This window comes from Hemicordylus capensis, chromosome 8 (assembly GCF_027244095.1).
Source record: "Hemicordylus capensis ecotype Gifberg chromosome 8, rHemCap1.1.pri, whole genome shotgun sequence".
NCBI lineage: Eukaryota > Metazoa > Chordata > Lepidosauria > Squamata > Cordylidae > Hemicordylus > Hemicordylus capensis.
In genome coordinates this window covers 17,429,544-17,447,808 of record NC_069664.1, presented here as the reverse complement: position 1 = coordinate 17,447,808, position 18,265 = coordinate 17,429,544, and the positions used below count along the sequence as shown (strand labels likewise).

The 18,265-nt window shown below is 47.8% G+C and overlaps 1 protein-coding gene and 1 long non-coding RNA gene across 9 annotated transcripts in view; one reads left to right on the top strand and one right to left on the bottom strand.

Moving 5' to 3' along the window:
- The window catches only part of ZMIZ2 (zinc finger MIZ-type containing 2), a 119,572-nt gene that overhangs the window by 18,743 nt on the left and 82,564 nt on the right, over nt 1-18,265 (bottom strand). For 6 of the 8 annotated variants that reach the window (XM_053269172.1, XM_053269168.1, XM_053269169.1 and 3 more), the window contains 7 exons: nt 16,683-16,797; nt 13,580-13,782; nt 10,070-10,262; nt 7,119-7,382; nt 4,457-4,636; nt 3,388-3,468; nt 366-537 (listed from right to left, as the gene is read on the bottom strand). In XM_053269172.1, the coding sequence (XP_053125147.1) occupies nt 366-537; nt 3,388-3,468; nt 4,457-4,636; nt 7,119-7,382; nt 10,070-10,262; nt 13,580-13,782; nt 16,683-16,797 (1,208 nt within the window). The remainder of the gene's footprint in view (nt 1-365; nt 538-3,387; nt 3,469-4,456; nt 4,637-7,118; nt 7,383-10,069; nt 10,263-13,579; nt 13,783-16,682; nt 16,798-18,265) is intronic. The other 2 variants (XM_053269167.1, XM_053269174.1) reach the window with 1 other exon arrangement.
- LOC128333584 (uncharacterized) lies at nt 4,632-6,126 on the top strand. The gene is made up of 3 exons (XR_008310976.1): nt 4,632-4,943; nt 5,178-5,305; nt 5,912-6,126. It is a non-coding gene; the product is annotated as an uncharacterized LOC128333584 (long non-coding RNA).

Sequence of the window (18,265 nt, the reverse complement as noted above, 5' to 3'; positions counted from 1 at the left end):
CAGGATAGGTTTGAGAGAGACTCCCGCCTGCAACCTTGGAGAGAGCTGCTGCCAGTCTGTGTAGACAATACTGAGCTAGATGGACCAATGGTTTGACTCAGTTGGGCAGCTTCCTATGTTCCTAAATCTGGCTGCCATGCCAGACTAGTGGCAGACTTTGAAAGCTAAAAAATCTTATGTGCTTACAGGGCGTTCTTCTCCAGAGAGTTTCTACCATTTGGCTGAAAGGGGAAAAAATCAGCCTCCACTCCAGGTCTCAGAAGAGCTCCTCTGAGCTGCCCATCCTCCCCCAATTTTATTTGTACCAACCTGTGTGTGCGATGCACTTCAGCAAGAGTTCAGGGGCTGGAGATGAACGGACTTACCAGAGGGAGAGGGGTGCAAAGAGTTGATGTTGGGTTTGATGTCTGGAAGGAAGGGTGACTTCACATCCTGTCCTGGGGACATGTATGGAGGGATGTTGCTTCCAGGTGTCATTGGAGGGGTGGGGTTGCCAGGCAGTGGAGAGCTGGGGTAGCCAGGCATGGATCTTGCAGGCTGCACAGAGAACCAATAATTAGGCTAACTTGGCACCCCTGGACAGGAATCTTCAAAGACAGCCCTGTGGCTAATGGTGAGAGACTGAGAAAATGAAGGAGGGTAGAGGCTAATAATAATAATAAACAACTTCATTTGTTAGCTGCCACAACATGAAAACAAACATGTTAAATCATAACAGACAAAAAAAAAAAAGGAGGGGAAAAGAAAATACAAAAGACAAAACAAAACAATTTAAGAGACATTTTTTTTTTAAAAAAAAAATCAGATTAAAATTTAAGAGGCCTGAGTGAACAAAAAGGTCTTAACTGGGCACCTAAAAGAACAAAGTGACGAAGCCAGGCGAACCTCACTGGGGAGGCTGTTCCACAAATGGGGTACAACCACTGAAAAGGCCCTCCCTAGGAGCCACCCATCTCACGGGTTGGGACACATGGGGCAAGGTGCTCTGGACTTATCTCCCTGCTCTGGACTTATCTCCCTGCGAGGCTAAATAAACCAACAAGGGCTGCTGGACAAAGTCAGTAATGCTGTCCTAATGAGTGGGGGGAGGGGGGCAGCAAACCAAGGTGTGGCTGTTTCTGGTTGCTGCTAACTCCAGTTGAGTCACTACTGGGCTAGAGAGCACAGACACCCAAGACCTCAACATGGATTACCAACAATTCCTTTCTCCACTCTTTCAGTGAATGGTTGTGGGGCAGAGGGGATGCAAGTCATATTAGTGACCAAAGAGTAGAAAGCTAGGAGAGAATGGTAATTCTGGACTACTCAACATGAAACACAAGGGGCTGCACTCTTGTGGATATGGCACACAATTTGATGCCCCCCCCCACCCCGGCTTTTTTAAAGGAAGACAGCTGTGTGTGTGAATTTGCTCTGCAGGGTCCCCTTAAATACAGTCCTGCCTCCAGATTCCCTCTGCCTCCTTTTCTTCCCTTGGGCCCGGAAAAACCCTGCTTCGGGCCTGTATCTAAATCTGCTTGTTAGCAACATCTGCGTGGAGCCCAAATCCAGTAGGCAAGGGTCAACACATACTGAGCAGGGGAAAACAAGTTTAGGATACAGATAGAGCACAGTGGTCACTTTTGAATGGGGCCTTAGAAACCCTGTTGTGTCGGACCAGGGGTTACTCTATGCTTTCCTGGGATCTACCCTCAGTAGAGATTGCTCTGATCAGAGTTTAGGAGCACACCACTCTTGCGAAGTAGGCTGCTACCAGCTGAAGCCTGGTCTAAAGGCACTGACCAGTTTTAGACACGGGTCCAACAACGCAGAACTGTCTGGCTTGCGACTTGTAGGCTCTGTACAGCCGGAGTCCACACAACCCAGCTCTAGATAGCAATATATTATTCTGAAAACAACTCAACAGTAGGGCATGACCTTACGACGCACATGGGGAAGTGTTTTACAGAGATGTAAGTTTGGGGCGGTATAAAAATATTTAAATAACCCTCCAGAACCAAGTTCCCGCCCTGGCATCTCCAAGATAGGGCTAAGAGAGATTCTGGCCTACAACCTTGGAGAAGCCGCTGCCAGTCTGGGTAGACAATACTGAGCTAGATGGACCTATTTATTTTATTTATTGTCCAATTTTATACCGCCTTTCATGACATCCCAAGGCGGTTTACAAAAGTTAAGACACAATAAAACTCCATAAAACACATTTAAAACCTTAAAACCAGTTGAACAGTAAAAACCATAAAACATGCCCCCGCCCCCCAATACCCCATTAAGAAGACAAACAGGAGTAGAAAAGCTGAGACCCGGCAGCCCCTAAGGGGTAAAAGTCTGAACAAATAAAGAAGGTATTTGAGTTGTTTTTTTATTAAACAACTGACTCACTATAAGAGCTTCCTATGTAACCTTTTAAACCACACTGAAGCCACGTGTAAGAATATGCAACTCATTAAGAAACACAGCATGCGGAAACAGTATTAACAGTTTACAGCTTTAATCGTTTAACACTTTTAACATGTCTCAAATTTTAAATTGTTTAAATTCTTTTAATTTTGTTTTGTTTTTAAAATTGTAATCTGCCCAGAGATGTGAGTTTTGGGCGGTATAGAGATTTGTTAAATAAAGAAATTGGGGGAAATAGGGGAAACTGGGATTAAAGAAAGGCACCCAGGAATTCAAAAGAAAATACAAAAACATTAACTAACTAGCACTGAGTTTTACCTTAGTCTAGCAATAGGCAGGTCCTTGGCGGAAACTGAATTAATCTCTACCGCTTCTCCCTTTCTGGACGCTAGTAGCAGCTGGTGATATGGTGCTGTTACTGGCAACTGGGGACAAAATGGTGGGGTTCTTGGCCCCTATTTTATAGTGATTAAAGAGGGGGAAGGCTTTCCTAGGAAAAGACAGCTCTTCCAATAAAATGAGTCAGCGTATCTCTGATGCAAAGCTGGTCTTAGGCCAATCCTGAGGGGAGGTTTTCCCTACAAACTGGAGCTTCCTCCTCCTTAATGGGTGTGAACTTACATGTCTAAAGGTAGGTCCAGTTTGAGCTGGTCACCTATTGTGAAAAAGGGCTCCAGGCTACCGCTTGCTCCCTTCAATGACAAAACACAAGGATTGCCCTCATTTAGTAACAAAAGGGAGGAATGTCCTTCCCGCCTTCAGAGCACTCAGGGAGGAGTGAAGAATCAGGCATTCTTGAGCTAAGATGGAGGTCTGCGTTTCGACACCAGAGAACAGTCCCCAAAACACAGAAGGGGGAGAGATCTTTTAAAGAGATCCTCTTCTTCACTTCTTTGAAGAGATCCTCACTTGGCTTCCCTATCACCACTAAGCATTGCAGATTAATTAATTCTGAAGAATTAATTAATGAAGAAGAACAGTGAGACTTACCCCAGTCATGGTCGCCTGTCCGTAGCTGTTGAAGTTGCCTCCATTGAAGCTGGGGTTTTGACCATTGAACTGATCAGAAGGCTAGAAAGGGGGAAACCCAAAGGTAATTGAAGACAGCAGCCTGCATCTCCCAGACCGTTCTTATTCACAAGACAAATTACCTTAGCGGAACCCAGTGCTTGAACCCATTATGGGCAGTGATGGGAATGTATTTACTTTGAAGATTTATGCCCTTCTGATCAAAATGATCCCCAAGGTGGCTTACTGCAAGCAACAATATGAAAATAGTATTGTTTTGGTAGCTCTTAGTCCTCTGGCTGATGACAAAGGCAAGGGATCCCTTGAAACCAACAGCCTCACACACAACCCCACACTGCAAAAGTTAGCTGAACTGTAGCCTTCCTGTAGGCTGCCCCGCCCACTGCCTGCAAAGGCTAAAGCATTTAGCACAAAAGATAAGGGGCCTGAACCCCACTCTATCCCTCATAACCTGAGCACTGGCCTATTCATGATACTTTTCACCTTAACTTTTTGAAGTGGCATAACACTGCATTTTGGGGTTGGTACCTGGTTGCCAGTGACCTGAAGGAGGACAGTTTTAGCATTTAAAATCTACGTTCCCACCACTGGCTTACTGTATGGTGGGACGTTTCTCACCCTGGTGCACAATTGTGATTAGAAACCACTTTATTTATTACATTTTTATGCCCCACAAAAATTTCTCTAGGCAGATCACTTTGCCAGTTGGCAGGGTTTTAATTTCTTAAGGTCTCGCTGGACAGCAAGTAGGGATCTAGAACAAATAAAGATGAAAACACTGATGGGAAGAGAACACAAGACAAAGAATTCCTTGGCGGCAGATTAAACCAAAGTGAGACCCATGCCCTCTCACTCCGTCTCTCAGATGGCAGAATGAAAGTGACTCATCTGGGCTCACACCAATAGGTTGGAATCCTCTCTGGACACATTCATCATGACTACCAGGGATTCTCTCTTTCCTCTCACAGGCAGAATTCTTTATTTGTCTTCACAGAGAATCTTGGAAGCTGTTACCATAGTAACTGGGTACCTTATAGTATGGGCCACCAGTGCCAGAGGCAGAGAGATACTGGCTCATTCCCTGTTGCATGGGCATCCGATGGCCAGGATAAGAGGGGGATGGAGCAGACGCCTGAGGTGCATTAGGGGCATATTGTCCTGCTTGGGTGGGGTACTGTCCACCCTGCATGTACTGTTGCCCCGGATAACCCTGTAAGAGACCAAGAGAGAAGGTACAACCATGTTTTCCGCAGATCAAAGTTACTACACCGTCTTCCTCTTACATCAACCGAGACACATCCAAACAAACATGGCAAAGGTTGGCTGTGGACATTCATAGATCTCAATGTGGCATCTAAGTTAGACAGGACACAAGAGATTTATCCGCACTGTCCAGCAAATCTGTCACAGTGGCCACCAGGAGTGAGCTTCTATCAGAATTGAGGCCAGGTCAGAAAAGTCTTGCTGGATGCAATTATGAGGTCTCTCCAAATCTTTAATGGGTCTGAACTCTACAGGTAGGTCTGCTTTGAGATGGCCATCTGTTGTGGAAAAGGGTTGAAGAAGACTAGAGCTGAATGGCTGGATTCAGTAACAAAAGGGCGGAATGTCCCCCATTCAGAGCACTAAGGGTGGAGTGGAAGTGTGAGAAGTTATTGAGTTAAGATGGAGATCTGTGTTTCGTCACAACCCTTCATACTAATGTGTGTTTGGTCAGATTTATGACAAGTTTTCCACCACTGTTGCTCAAGCTGCTGCCGCTCAACTCCCTGGAAAACCAGGAACGAATGTGGATCCTAGACTAAGACTTTGGCAGGATATTCAAAAGGACAAATAGCAACTGCCCCAGTAGAAGGCAGCGGATGGCACAAGTGTGAGTGTAAGTTCACAGGATCACTTAAGATTATTTTAATAGCTCCATGTTAAGCAGGAACTTGCTGGTTAAAAAAACAAAAACAGCAAGACTGCAGACAGCTGTTTCAATGCATGCCTTTATGTTAAGTATTCATTCGCATTTACTTCATTCATTCATTCATTCTTTCATTCATTCGCTTTCTATACCACCCTTCCAAAATGGCTCAGGGCGGTTTACACAGAGAAATAATAAATAAAAAAGATGGCTCCCTGTCCCCAAAGGGCTCCCAATCTAAAAAGAAACATAAGATAGACACCAGCAACAGTCACTGGAGGTCCTGTGCTGGGGGTGGAGAGGGTCAGTGTGCATGTGCCCATTGCATGGGCCCAGCAATGGGATAGGGGTTGGTACTTATTCCAGTTACGAAATCTGAATGCTTTGAGACTGACCTCCTCAGTGTTGTTTTCGTCATGGCTATATGCTGAACACTCTCAGAGCTCTGCGGCAAGCACATTTTATTTATTTATTTTATTTGTGAAATAAATCTCCCATCAGTCTATGGGCAGTTTACAGCAAAATAAAAACAAATTTAAACATTACAACAATTTAAAACCACTCTTATTTCAGCAGGGAGCTCATTCCAGATGGTCTTGGGGTGGCAACAGAGAAGGCCCGTCCCTGGGTAGCCACCACCAGATGAGCTGATGGAAACTGAAGATTAACCTCGACTCCGGATGACCTCAATGAGCGATGGGGCTCATAGTGAAGAAGACGTTCTCTTAAATACCCAGTGCCTAAGCTGGTTTGGGGCTTTATAGGTTATAAACAGCACCTTGTATTTTGCCCAGAAACGTATTGGTAGCCAGTGTGGATCTTTTAAAATAGGAGTAATATGGTCTATCCGAGATGACCCAAAGACCAAACTGTCTGCCACATTCTAGACCAACTGCAGTTTCCAGACTATGTACAAAGGCAGCCCCACACAGAGTGCATTGCAATAATCAAGTCTGGAGGTGACCAGCAGATGTAGTACTGTTCTGAGGTTGTTTATCTCAAAGAAATGGTCATAGCTGGTGTGGTCAAAGCTGATAGAAAGCACCTCTGGCCACTGCCTCAACCTGAGACACCAGGAAGAGGTTTGGGTCCAAAAGCACTCCCAGACTGCATGTGTGTTCCTTCATTAGATCATAAAAGACATATGGTCATAAAAGATCAGAAAAATGGAAGAGCAGCCTTGCTTGATCAGGCCCAAAGCCTACTTAGTAGCCCACCAGATGCTTCTGGGAAGCCACCCAATCAGGCGATGGAGGCAGATGGTTGCTCCCCTGCAACCATGGGTGTCTGCAGGACATTTTCCAGTGGGGGTGGGGAGGGGGGGCAAAGCTAGCAATCCAATACTCCATTCCCTGGGAGTATGCCCCATATTCAATGGGAACTGGCTTAATCTGGGGCTGGGAGTTGACGACTGCCCTCTCTTCCCCTCACCCCCGGTATCCGGAAGCATCCTGCCTCTGAACACGGAGGTAACCTATAGTCATCAGCACTATTAGCAACCGTCAGAAATGTCCTCCTTGAATTTGTCTAAGTCCTGCTTAAAGCCATCCAAGCTGGTGGCCATCAACCACACCCCGTGGCAAAGCATTCCATCGAATTATTATGCACGGTGTGAAAAAGTCTTCCTTATGCTGGCCCTGAAATTCCTGGCAGTCCGTTTAATCCCTTCCAATCCACTTCCCAAGATCTGACCCAGGTGCTCAGTCTGTCACTTCACACTGGTGTCCAGACTCACCCGACAACCACCCAGGCCTTTCCCAGCCCAGCCCTGCTTCTTGCTCACCTCATTGGAGTAGGTCCTCTTCACACTTTGCCTGGGCATCTGCTGGCCCTGCGGGGGCCCAGGATAGCCGTGCTGGGGCATCCGCTGGCCAGCATACAAGGCACTCATGGCAGGAGCCCTCGCTGTGTTCATGCTCATGGGAGACATTCCAGAAGCCGCCATCACACCCCCCATGTTGGCAGGATTCATTCCGGGAGGGACGGCCGGTCCTCGGGGCGCCGAGTGAGGGAGGAATTGATTGTTGAAGGGCTGCCCGGCCCCCATCTTCAGAGCGGGGGGAAGCGAAAAGAAGTTTAATGCAACAGGGACTCTACATCAGGCCACCCAGAAGCAGCCCCATCTCCAATTAATGCCCCACTCTCCCCCCCCCCACGACCAATGAACACTACAGAGGAGGCAACATGCCAATACATCTGTTCAAGCCAGCCCAGGCTTCCCCGATCAGGGCTGTTGGGACTAGGAACAGGAACCCCTGGCTCTTCGTGGGTTACGGCTACACACTCAGGCCTCCCCCAAGGGAATGAGGCTTCTCGGGTATGGAGAGACTCTACCCACCCAGGCGAGTCACCACTGGCTTTCCTCAACAGGAAGGGTGGGCAGAGCTTCCTTTTCAGGGCGTGGCTTTGCCTGGGTCTACTGTCAAGCTGGACACTTTTCCTGTCTCACAATTAATTGACTTTGTGGTCAGGAAGATCCATCTAGATTGACAGAAGCACAGGTCAAGGAAATGCCTGTAATCAAGGTTTGGCTAGGGCAGCTCTTTTGGAAGAGTCTCTCGGCACGCTAAGACAACAGCAAGTGGCAGAAAACCCAATTCCAGCGGGTTAGTTAAACAAGATGGTTGCCAACTTGGATTTGTAGGAACATAGGAAGCTTCTGTCTACTGAGTCAGACCATTGGTCACTCTAGAACAGGAGGCTGCCATATACTGAGTCAGACCATTGGTCCATCTAGCTCAGTATTGTCTATACAGACTGGCAGGAGCTTCTCCAAGGTTGCAGGTAGCAGCCTCTCCCAGCCCTATCCTGGAGATGCCAAGGTGGGAAATAGATGCTTTTCCCAGAGTGGCTCCATCCCCTGAGGAGAATATCTTACAGTGCTCACACTTCTAGTCTCCCATTCATATGCAACCAGGGTGGACCCTGCTTAGCTAAGGGGACAAGTCATGCTTGCTCCCACAAGACCAGCTCTCCTCTAGCTCAGTACTGTCTACTTTGACTGGCAGTGGCTCTCTTACGACTTCAGGCAGGGATTATTCTCAGCCCTACTTGAAGATGCTGAGGATCGAACCTGGGATCTTCTGCATGCTAAGTGCATGCACTGCCACTGAGCTACGGCCCCATTCTGAGCCACATGATCAGGGGATCAAGCCATTTTTATTTACTGCAAGCAGATCCCATCTTTCTTCCATAGTGGAATTCAAGGCAGCCAACATGGGATTCCTATGCAGTCTCCCATCCCAGCGCTGACCGGATCTGGACCTGCTTAGCTTCCACAAGGTAGCTGCATCATGGACCCTCTGGCCACACCCTGGAAACAAAGCATGTCTCCCACACTGCCCTGCCTTTATTCCATTTGTTCTGGCACTACTTTAGAAAGCCTTTTAGTACTCCTCTCTCGCCTTATGAATAAGAGATTCGGTGGTGGGGGCGGAGAGCCTGTGTGCGCATGTGCATGCACTTGGATTTTTGGACATTCATCTACCTGAACCCCACGCCCCCATGAGCTGTGCACTTTGTCCTCCATGCTAGGCCGGGAGGCGTACACAGCAGGGCACACTGGCCTCTGTGTGTGTGGGGTGGCGGGGGGGGGGGAGCTTCCCATCACTCCATGTTCCATTCTAAACTACAAACTCCATCTTAGAGTGTCTAGCCCACTGACGCCTAGAGGCTGTTTGGTGCATCCTCCTCAGCCTTAGCACCCAGAAGCTTCTCTGCTCCAAGCATGGCTCCCCCGGTAGAAAACTATCCACCAGTGTTCCCTTGAACAGGGATTCCCAGATGTTGTTGACTACAACTCCCATAACCCCCAAGCAAAAGCCATTGCAGCTGGGGATTCTGGGAGTTGTAGTCAACAACATCCAGGAATCCCTGTTAGAGGGAATGCTGCTATCCACACCATTTCAGATCGCAGAGCTGCGTATGTGCTTCTCTAAGCATGGCCATCAAGTCACTCTAGAGACCCATAGTCACCTGGATCCAATCGACGCGTTGGCTCAGGATGTCACCATAAACAAGGCTTTGTTCTCTCTACACCATGAGAAGCGACTACACCAAGACTCCTTCTGCCAAGCTGCACTTAAGCGGAGCCTCAACTCCTGGAAACCTGGAGCTTCCTTTGGTCTCGCAACAGGGCTAAATATTCCACCACTCCCCTGGTCAGGATACCAGTCTTGTCCAGGGTGGGGATAATAAACGGACCCTGAGCCGAAGCCACTGGGTGGCTCCCAACTTCACACCTCAGTGAAATCCCAATTCCCAGTTAACCCCTTCCTTGTCCCTGTGGGAAATTTCCTAAGACCAAGTAGTTCGGTACACAAGGGTTAGGTCTCCAGGTCTATGGGGCACATGAACTGCAACGCTGCAAAATATTCCGCAGTACAATCTCATTCGCCAGCCATTCAATTACACCTTGATCTGCCATACAAAGCAGGGATTTCTCCATATTTTCCCCTAAGGTGACAACCACTCGTATCGGAATCTGGATGCTGGCAAGAACACAGACAGGAAAAGACAACACATTCTCCCTATCCTCCACCCATCATTGCGCTTTGGGAAGGTGCTCTCGAACCCTTAACAAATCCACCGCCCTCCGGCCTTTGATGCACAAATTAGACTGCATTTCTTTGGCATCAGGCTATTTCCCAGCTGTCAAGTCACATCCGGTGAGCTCTTTCCATCACCCATATATGCTGGGAAACTTCACGCGCTGAATCACGGGCCATGTCTTACCGCTCCATACTGGCTCATCTCCTGGCTTTGCTTCTCCTGCAGGGCGGCTACGGTGGCGGTGGCGGTGGCTGTGGCCGTAGCGGCTGCGGCTGCGACAGCAGCAGCGGCAGCTGCTTGGGTGAAGTCCGCAGGGGGTCTGCCAGTATGGGAAGGGATGCCCATTCCCCCAGGGCCGTTTGGGCTGCCTGCATAACTAGAGGAAAGAAGGCGCTTTAGGTATGGATGGCTCTGCATATTCCTTATATCCAGAGGACGGACAGAAGCTGCTATTTGAAGAGGAATACCATTGTCCTTGGAATCTCGGCTGTGCCATATTTTTGAAAACATGTTTCTAGTCCTATGGGGACTGGGGGAAATAGCTTGACAATGGGTTGAAGATTCAAAACCCCAAAGGGAACTTTGGATCTTTTTTGATCCTTGTAGTTCATGGTCTCCTGCTAATTTTGCCTGCAATGCCTGTATTTCCGTTCCTCCTTTGACAACTCTGTCCTTGCCAGGGTGTCTCCGATTCCCCAAACCCCAATATTACAATCAGAATGAATTATCCAAGTACAGTTAAGCAAGGTACACTCTCAGCCGGGTCTCACGATCAGTGAGACCTGGTTTAGGAAGCACAGCTAAGCCCGCTCTCCCCGCAGACGATCAGGGCGGGTGCCCTGGGTGGCCGGATCGGATGCCCACACGATTGCCGGCTCCGTGACGGAGCTGGCAGGGGCTGGGAGCGAGTGCGCAGGGCATGCTGGCGAGACCCCCGGAGCCGGGAGCCGGCTTTTCGCCTCCCCTCTGGAGGTCTCCTTGTGAGTAACCACAGCACAGCACCGCAGATACTCACAATGTAAAAAACCAGGTTTGCGGAGTGCTCGCTCTGCAAACTCGGTTTTAGGGGAGGGGTACTTGAGCGGGTTACCCGCTCTAGAACCACCGGGCTCACAGCCGAGCCCGGTGGTTCTCACGACTCAGAAAATCAGGCTAGTGGAGGCTAGCCCGATTTTCTGCAATCATGAGAATAGCCTCTCTGTCTGGGTGTTGTTTTTGTTGTTGTTCCATGTGGCTGACATGGGCCAGATCTGAGGGTGCTGGCTTCTTAGATTTGGGGGGACAGGATGCCTGTGATGTTGTAGGAAGGGAGAGAAGGAGAAGGAGAACAACCAGTCTTGCAAAGTGGAACTGAACGATTACACAGATTCCAGCACTGGAATCAAGGTTATTTGGGAATGTTCTGATCATGCTTCTTGGTTTCATCTCTATGGAATTGCAGAGAGAATATTTGGGGAGCATTTTCCTTGCTTTGTCTGATCAAAGGCTTGGCAGGGTGACCTTCAGGAAGTGCTACAAGCTCTCAGGGCAAGAATCAAAGCAGGTTAAAAAGCTGGGAGGGACTTGAGGGGCCTTCTGGTGCAAACCCCTGCTCAGCAAGAGTCAGTGTCATTTCCTGCTTTCAAGTCGGTGGACTTTAGTCTTAATTTGGACCTGAATGTGATGGTATGGAGATGGAGACTTCAGCCATTTTAAGAACTTGTAGGTCAAAAAGAGCTGAACTTAATAAAATGTTTGCTTCCTTGGTTCTGAGCACATGGCCCTAGTTATGAGGCAGGTCTCGCCCTGGGAACTCTGCAACCACATCTGTGCCTTCCCTTTTGCTCTTTAGAGGATGGCTGGACACTCATCGCTCTGTCAGCCCCGCAGCCAGGGTGCAAAAAGAGGTCGCTGGACATTAACTCCGATAACTAAACAGCCAAGGATGAAATGTTTTGCAGTTTGGGAATTTTTTTTTTGGCTACATTTAGCAATCGGCGTGGTTTCCTGAAAGCCAGATGGAAAGATGAACCTGTTCCCTGATTTCCAGAAACCCATCACCAGGCTCAGCCTTTTAGGTTGCCTGCCTTTCTGGAGCCCTCTTAAGAGCATCGACAGAGCACAAGACATCCTGTTGCTCCATCAGCTTGGCCAAGCAATGCCAGAGGCATGCATGACAGAAGCTGGAGGCCCAGACAGAGGAAGATGATGCTGTGAATGACTGAGATTAAGCAACCTGCCTAGTGACCATGAGTTGGCAGCCACTGTTACACACACACACACACCCCACGTACATATGTCCTTTCTCCCACTCACTCACTGGTGATGACAGCAAGAGGGGGATGACTCTTCATGAAGCCACTAAGATGCGTCTAGTGGCTCAGCGCTTCACCCCCCCCCCCATCATTCTTGTTTTGCTGTTACACAGAGAGCGGATTCACATGTTAACCTCTCCGGGATGGAACTCATCCAGTCCCCCATGGTCTGTTTCCAGGATCCCGCGGAAGGGAGCAGACTCCCCTCCACCGACAGCAAGAACTGGCAGGAGAAGACGGAGAGGCTCTCAGCTTCCCGGCTGCTTCTCATCGGGCTCTCAGGGGAGGAAGAGGAAAAGGAGGAGCAGCCCAGCTGTTTCTAAGTGATGGCTTCTTGTTTACTCTGGCAGCAGCTGCTCTCCCCTTGCTCTCAGAGGGCAAATTGCCTACAGAATGATGGCTGCAGATAAGAGTAAATCAGATCTTTTAAGGTGCATTCAGAGCAGCCTCCTGTGTGCCAAGTCTGGCCTGCGGGAGGACGCCAGGAAGCAGGCTTGAAACTGCCTGGAGATTCACCGCATTTTATGGCTAAGGATTTCCAGAAGCACCACAAGGCCTTGTTTAGAGCTAGGTTTTAATGAGGGGCGCTTAAGCAGGCAGTTGAGGATTCTCAGTTCAATGCTTTGTCATTCAAATGGATATTTTATTCATGGGGTTAGAAATTGAAAGACACAAATCAAACAGGAGTAATAGCACAGGGATGGTGAAAAACAATAATTCACAGCAAGTTTATAGAGCAAGGGATCCCAACCTGTGGCCCTCCAGATGCTGCTGGACTACAACTCCCATCATCTTCCAGCCACAATAAATTGTAGCTGGGGGTGATGGGAGTTGCAGTTCAGCAACATGTGGAGATCCATACGCTGCCTATCCCTGCTTACAGAGCTTTAGAATGCATAAAGCACTTCAGATACATTTTCTTTTAATCCTCACAGCAGGCCTGGTAAGGTAGGTCATGGGCATGATCATCCCCATATTACAGATTAGATCAGGCCTGCTCAACCTTTCCCCCCACCAGCTCTTTTTAGACCACAACTCCCATAATCCCCAACCACAGTGGCCAATAGCTAGGGATTATGGGAGTTGTAGGCAAACAACTGCAGGGCAGGAGGACCAAAGTTGAGCAGCCCTGGATTAGAGCCTGACGCCAAGGGAGTGGAGGTATGCCTAAAGCCACCTGATAAATTCCTGGCAGAAGAACCAAGATTTCAACCAGGGACTGACCCGCCCACAGCTCAGCACCTTAGCCACTATGCAACACCAGCTCCCTGGAGAAGCAATCAGTCCAACCTGAAGAAAACAAGGACATCCGGGTACTCCGGTAGCACTGCAGAGAGGAGCAAGTGCCTCTTAGGGATGCCCCATGACTGCGCAACCAGACTGGGCTCTCGCAACGTACCTGGTGGTGAAGCCCGGCCCTCCAGGATAGGTGTTGCGACTGTACATCCCCGGCTGCACATAGCCCTTGCTGGTGGATCCCTCTGGGAAAGGCTGCTGTCCCATAAATTGAGGCGAGTTCATGCCAGAGTTACTACTGGCCACACTGGGCATCATGGGGTTGCCAGAGGTGTTTCCTCCAGGGCCCATGGGGTTGCCAAAAACCTGCAAGAGGTTAGAGCCCAAGAAAAGCCACGTGAGGGAGCAAGAAAGCATTGCGGAGGTTTTGGACGCCATCTTCATCGGACCTATCTTCACCCTTCCTTAGTGCCCCCCCTACCCTACAAGCAGTAACATGAAGGAAGAAGCTAAGAGCTGCCACCCACCCACCCCTTAACTGCTTCTGAACTTTTACTAGCAGGCTGAGACACATGTATAGGTACAAATCCGAGAGAGAGAGAAAGATGGCAGTCGCAGGCAGGGTAAGGCAAAGTGCCTGTGCAAGGGGAGGATATTGCAGGAGAGGAGCAGCATGAAGAAGGCAAATGGAGAGGACACAGGGAAAGATGGAGTTGCTGATTCGCCTCTGCGCCTGGTCTCAGCCCCTCGTCCCCACCAGTCCATCTGCAATCAGAAACCCAAGGTAGATACTTGGATTATTTAAGAGCGTAATCAGTCGGTATGTTGCATAAAAAACTTGGAATGATATACTTTTTAATAAATAAAAGCAAAATCAATTTTTAAGGAGGTTCATATCGCCAGGTTTTAAGGCTGAAAACAGATTACAAGCCATAACCTATACTGTTTGAATAGAGGCATTGCCTTGCTTAGCTTGTAGGTAAAAAGAGCAAAAGAAGAAGAAGAGGGTTTTCTTTTCTTTTTTTAACTTTGCCCCCAAAAGCTCAAATCTAAAGTCTTGCCAGCAGACTTTGAAAGGCCATGTTTAAAATCTGGCACTTCAGAGTTGGTAAAGGTCTCGTTACCAAATCCCATGCATGTTTATTCAGAAGCAGATCACACTAAGTTCCATAAAAATTACTCCCAGGTCAGTGTGCAGAGGAGAGGAGCTCGGGGCTCTTTATTAATTATTAATTATTATTATTATTTATTACTATTAGCAGCTTGATTTCATCTAGGAAGCTCAGTTCAGACCCTGGGTAATAATGCTGCTTAGGAAAGCAAGATAAATTTTAAAACTGACCTGCACAAAGGCAAAACAGTAGAAGGGAGGAGGGAGAAGAAAACAGGAGTCTCCTTCCCAAAGTGGGAGGTTCAGCATTGCACATGCAAGTAAGCTTCATCTTTTCATATGCTTAGTAGCAGAAGTTGGAGGAGAAACTCCTTTGGTTGCCATGCCCCCCAAAATTCCAGGTTTCACCTGGATTTTAAGCATCTTACCCAGATAGCTTATTCCACCCAGATTCGCCTAGATTTTAGCTTTCTTTCTTTTTTAAAAAGAAAAGAAAAGAAAAGGCTAAGCAATAGCCCTTGTAGAAGCAGAGTTATGGAGCAAAACGTGCAGGCACTATTCTGCTCAAAAATGATTGTCAAGCCAATTTACATAATATGCAAATCAGGCACCCAGATTTGGAACGCCAGAATAGGGCAACCCTATGCCTATCCACCCCAGCTATAGCCCAAACAACAGGGTATGCCCTGAATGATAGGAAGCAAAGTCCTGGTGGGAACAGAACTAATCTTATCTTGGGCATGCTTTGTAGCAGAAGGGAAAGCCCTTTCTGTCTTCCTCCTCACCTGTCAGCTTTTAGGTTTAAAAAACAAGTATACAGAGGCTGGGTCTATTCACAAAGCAGAATGAGATAGGAATATGGTACCCGTACCGTGTTAGACTACAGGTGGATATCACTTTGAAATGTAACCCGTGTTTAAATGAGCGCATTCGTAAATGTGAGCGCCCCCCTCCCCCATCTGCTGTGAGAAGTGGTACAGTCCATTCCACCACTTCATTCAGTTGCACTGTGGGCAAGGCCCAAGTTTTTTGGTGCAGGGGAGGGAAGGAGGGCGTGTGTCTGCACACGCAGGTGAGAAGTATGAATTAATATCAAAGGGGCAGTAGACTTTTAGGAACGGTACTGGCAGCAGAGAAGAGGCTGGGTAGAGACCAAGCGACCAGCAGCATGAGGCAGCAGTTGCTGAAGACCCATCGACTTAGAGCGTTTTAACCGCATCTGGTGAGTTTTAGCTTCTAACATGTTAATGTGTACGCTTAATTTTTGGTTTTAACTGGGGATTGTTCTTCGTTAGTGTCTATTTTATTAGTTTTATGTGTTTTTTTAATAATGTATTTAAGATCACTGATTTTGTGAGCCACCCCAAGCAGTAGTGGTCTACTTTATTTTAAATAAATAATTATACAACGGAGGGGGAAAGGCAGGTAGATGTAAGAGGACCGCTTAGCAAAAGATGCAAGACATTGTTCAATGAGCCCGGGCAACTCCTGAAGGACACAACTTTCCCTAGGAAATGTTCACTGCTGCAAGGAACAACAGACCCAAGAAAGACACATCAGAGCGTAAGCACAATCTTAGCTTAGTACAGCTTAATATTTATGGTACACCCCGCTTTTCCATAAACAATAATCAAAGTGGCTTACAAAATATAAAGAAAATGCAACTAACGTTATAAAAAGGTGCACAGACAGAAGCCCTATTCAGACATTACATTGTATGTGCGTACAGATGTCTGTACACGTGTATGTGTTTTGAGGTGAATGCATTCATTTCAAAAGCAAATCCGGCAAGCAATTTCTTTTCTATTAAAAGACTTTTTCATCAAAAGGAAGTGAACCTGGAGACAGGCCCCTCAAGAGCAAGGTGCTGAGCTTACATGCCCTACTGTGCATGCGTTGTACCTAAGGTGTGAATAACGGGGTGTGCACACAGATCTGATTGCAGTGTGCATGGTACGCAGATTGTATGTGTGTTGAATGTAATATGTAAATAGGGCTGTAGCCTTCGGTCTATGGTGCACTCTGATAGCCGAAGGGGATCTGGGGGGCTACCTGGAAAGTTAGCCAAGCATGGGCGGTCCAGCACTCTGCTTCCTCTCCCCACCCCCTCACCCCCTCACCCCAACCCCATCATTTGGAAGGCTGCACAAGCTACCTGACTCTGGGATGTGTTGCTGACTCCCCACACAGTGGTTACCACTGAGAGAGATCCTGCAGGCTGATTGGTATTCTGTTGCCAAGGAACTGACTCGTAGGCATATGAACCATCACTAGTGGGGGAAAGAAACACAACAATTTAATTAGGAGCCTTTGGGGAAGTGGCAGGAAAGCTGTGCATTAGAAAGGCAGGGAGATTCAGGGCTGGGCAGAGGGAAGGAGATGTGGATGACTGGTTGAAAGCTGGGCAAAAATACCGAACTTAGGCGAGGAGGGGAAGAGTGAATTCACACATGCAGGTTGTTCACTCAAGGACTACACACGTGCATCGGGACATCTGCAACATTCCAATGCATCCACATGCTGCAGACATGCCAATGGGATGCATACAAGGCAGGCCGGGGCCTCCCACACCATCCAGATGACCCATCGCGAATGAAAAGGGCTTGCAGATCCTGCAGATCCGTGTGGTAGATTCCTTCCTAGTCTGAACCCCTTCAGAAGGCAGGTGAAGGAAGGATCTTTTTTTTTTTTTTTTTTAAATGCTCCTTTGCAAGAAAAACAAAAACAAAAAACCCTTTCCTAAATTGTTAGGACATCAGGAAGATTCTCGAGCCCTGGCTCTCTCCCTGGTGGGCTAGTTGCCTATGTACAGGGAGATGTACATGACAAGAAGCTAAAAATAAAAATAAAAGATTCCCTCTGCTCTGAAGTCTGAAACGGAACACTTCAGAGCGGAATACTGCATTTATCCAAATAGAAGGTGACTCTGAATTTAAGATGGTGTCTTAAATTCAAAGGTTAAATACAAGGTATACCTGTATTTACCTAAAAGAAAGAGGACTTTAAATTCAATATGACCCTGCTATCTTTCAGGAAAGAACTGGGGGGAAACCTCATCTTGGATTTGGTAAATACGGTATATTGTAAATACGGTATATCGAGTTGCAGAATAGGAGATTGGTGATCCACAGAAGAAAGAGAGAACTTGAGAGGACTGATAATGCGTGGGAGGTACCCAAGAAGGCCCTTCAGCCCTTCTGCAGATGTTGGACTACAACTCCCATCATCCCCAACTATTGGCTGCTGTGGTTGGGGATGATGGGAGCTGTAGTCCAAAAACAGCTGGAGGTCTGTTGTGCAGCCCTGTACTAAGAGGCTGACACTGCTCCATTGGGTAGAACCATACAATGGAGGGCATCTTGCAGACCATCTATTCTAGTCCAAACCCCCTACAATGCAGGAAATCCAGAGCTGATGGCAAGTAAGAAGTGGTGAGATCTGGGGATGAGTGCCTGGATAGCATGGGCTTTACTAAACAGGAACCTGTGAATGGCATGAATTCATGATATGAGCACTGAATCTCCACTGATACATTACCAAGAAGTGCTGGTGGGGTTCTGCACAGGTGGAACTCTGCACATTTTGCAACTGCCTTATACAGAGTCATAGTACTGGGCCTTCTCATTCGGAGACATCTACTCTAACCCTAACCCTAAGAGCTGCAGCTCTTTAGGCACAGGCCTTTCCCATCTATCAAAGATCCTTTTCGCTGGGGTTGAATCTGGGACTCTATATTAC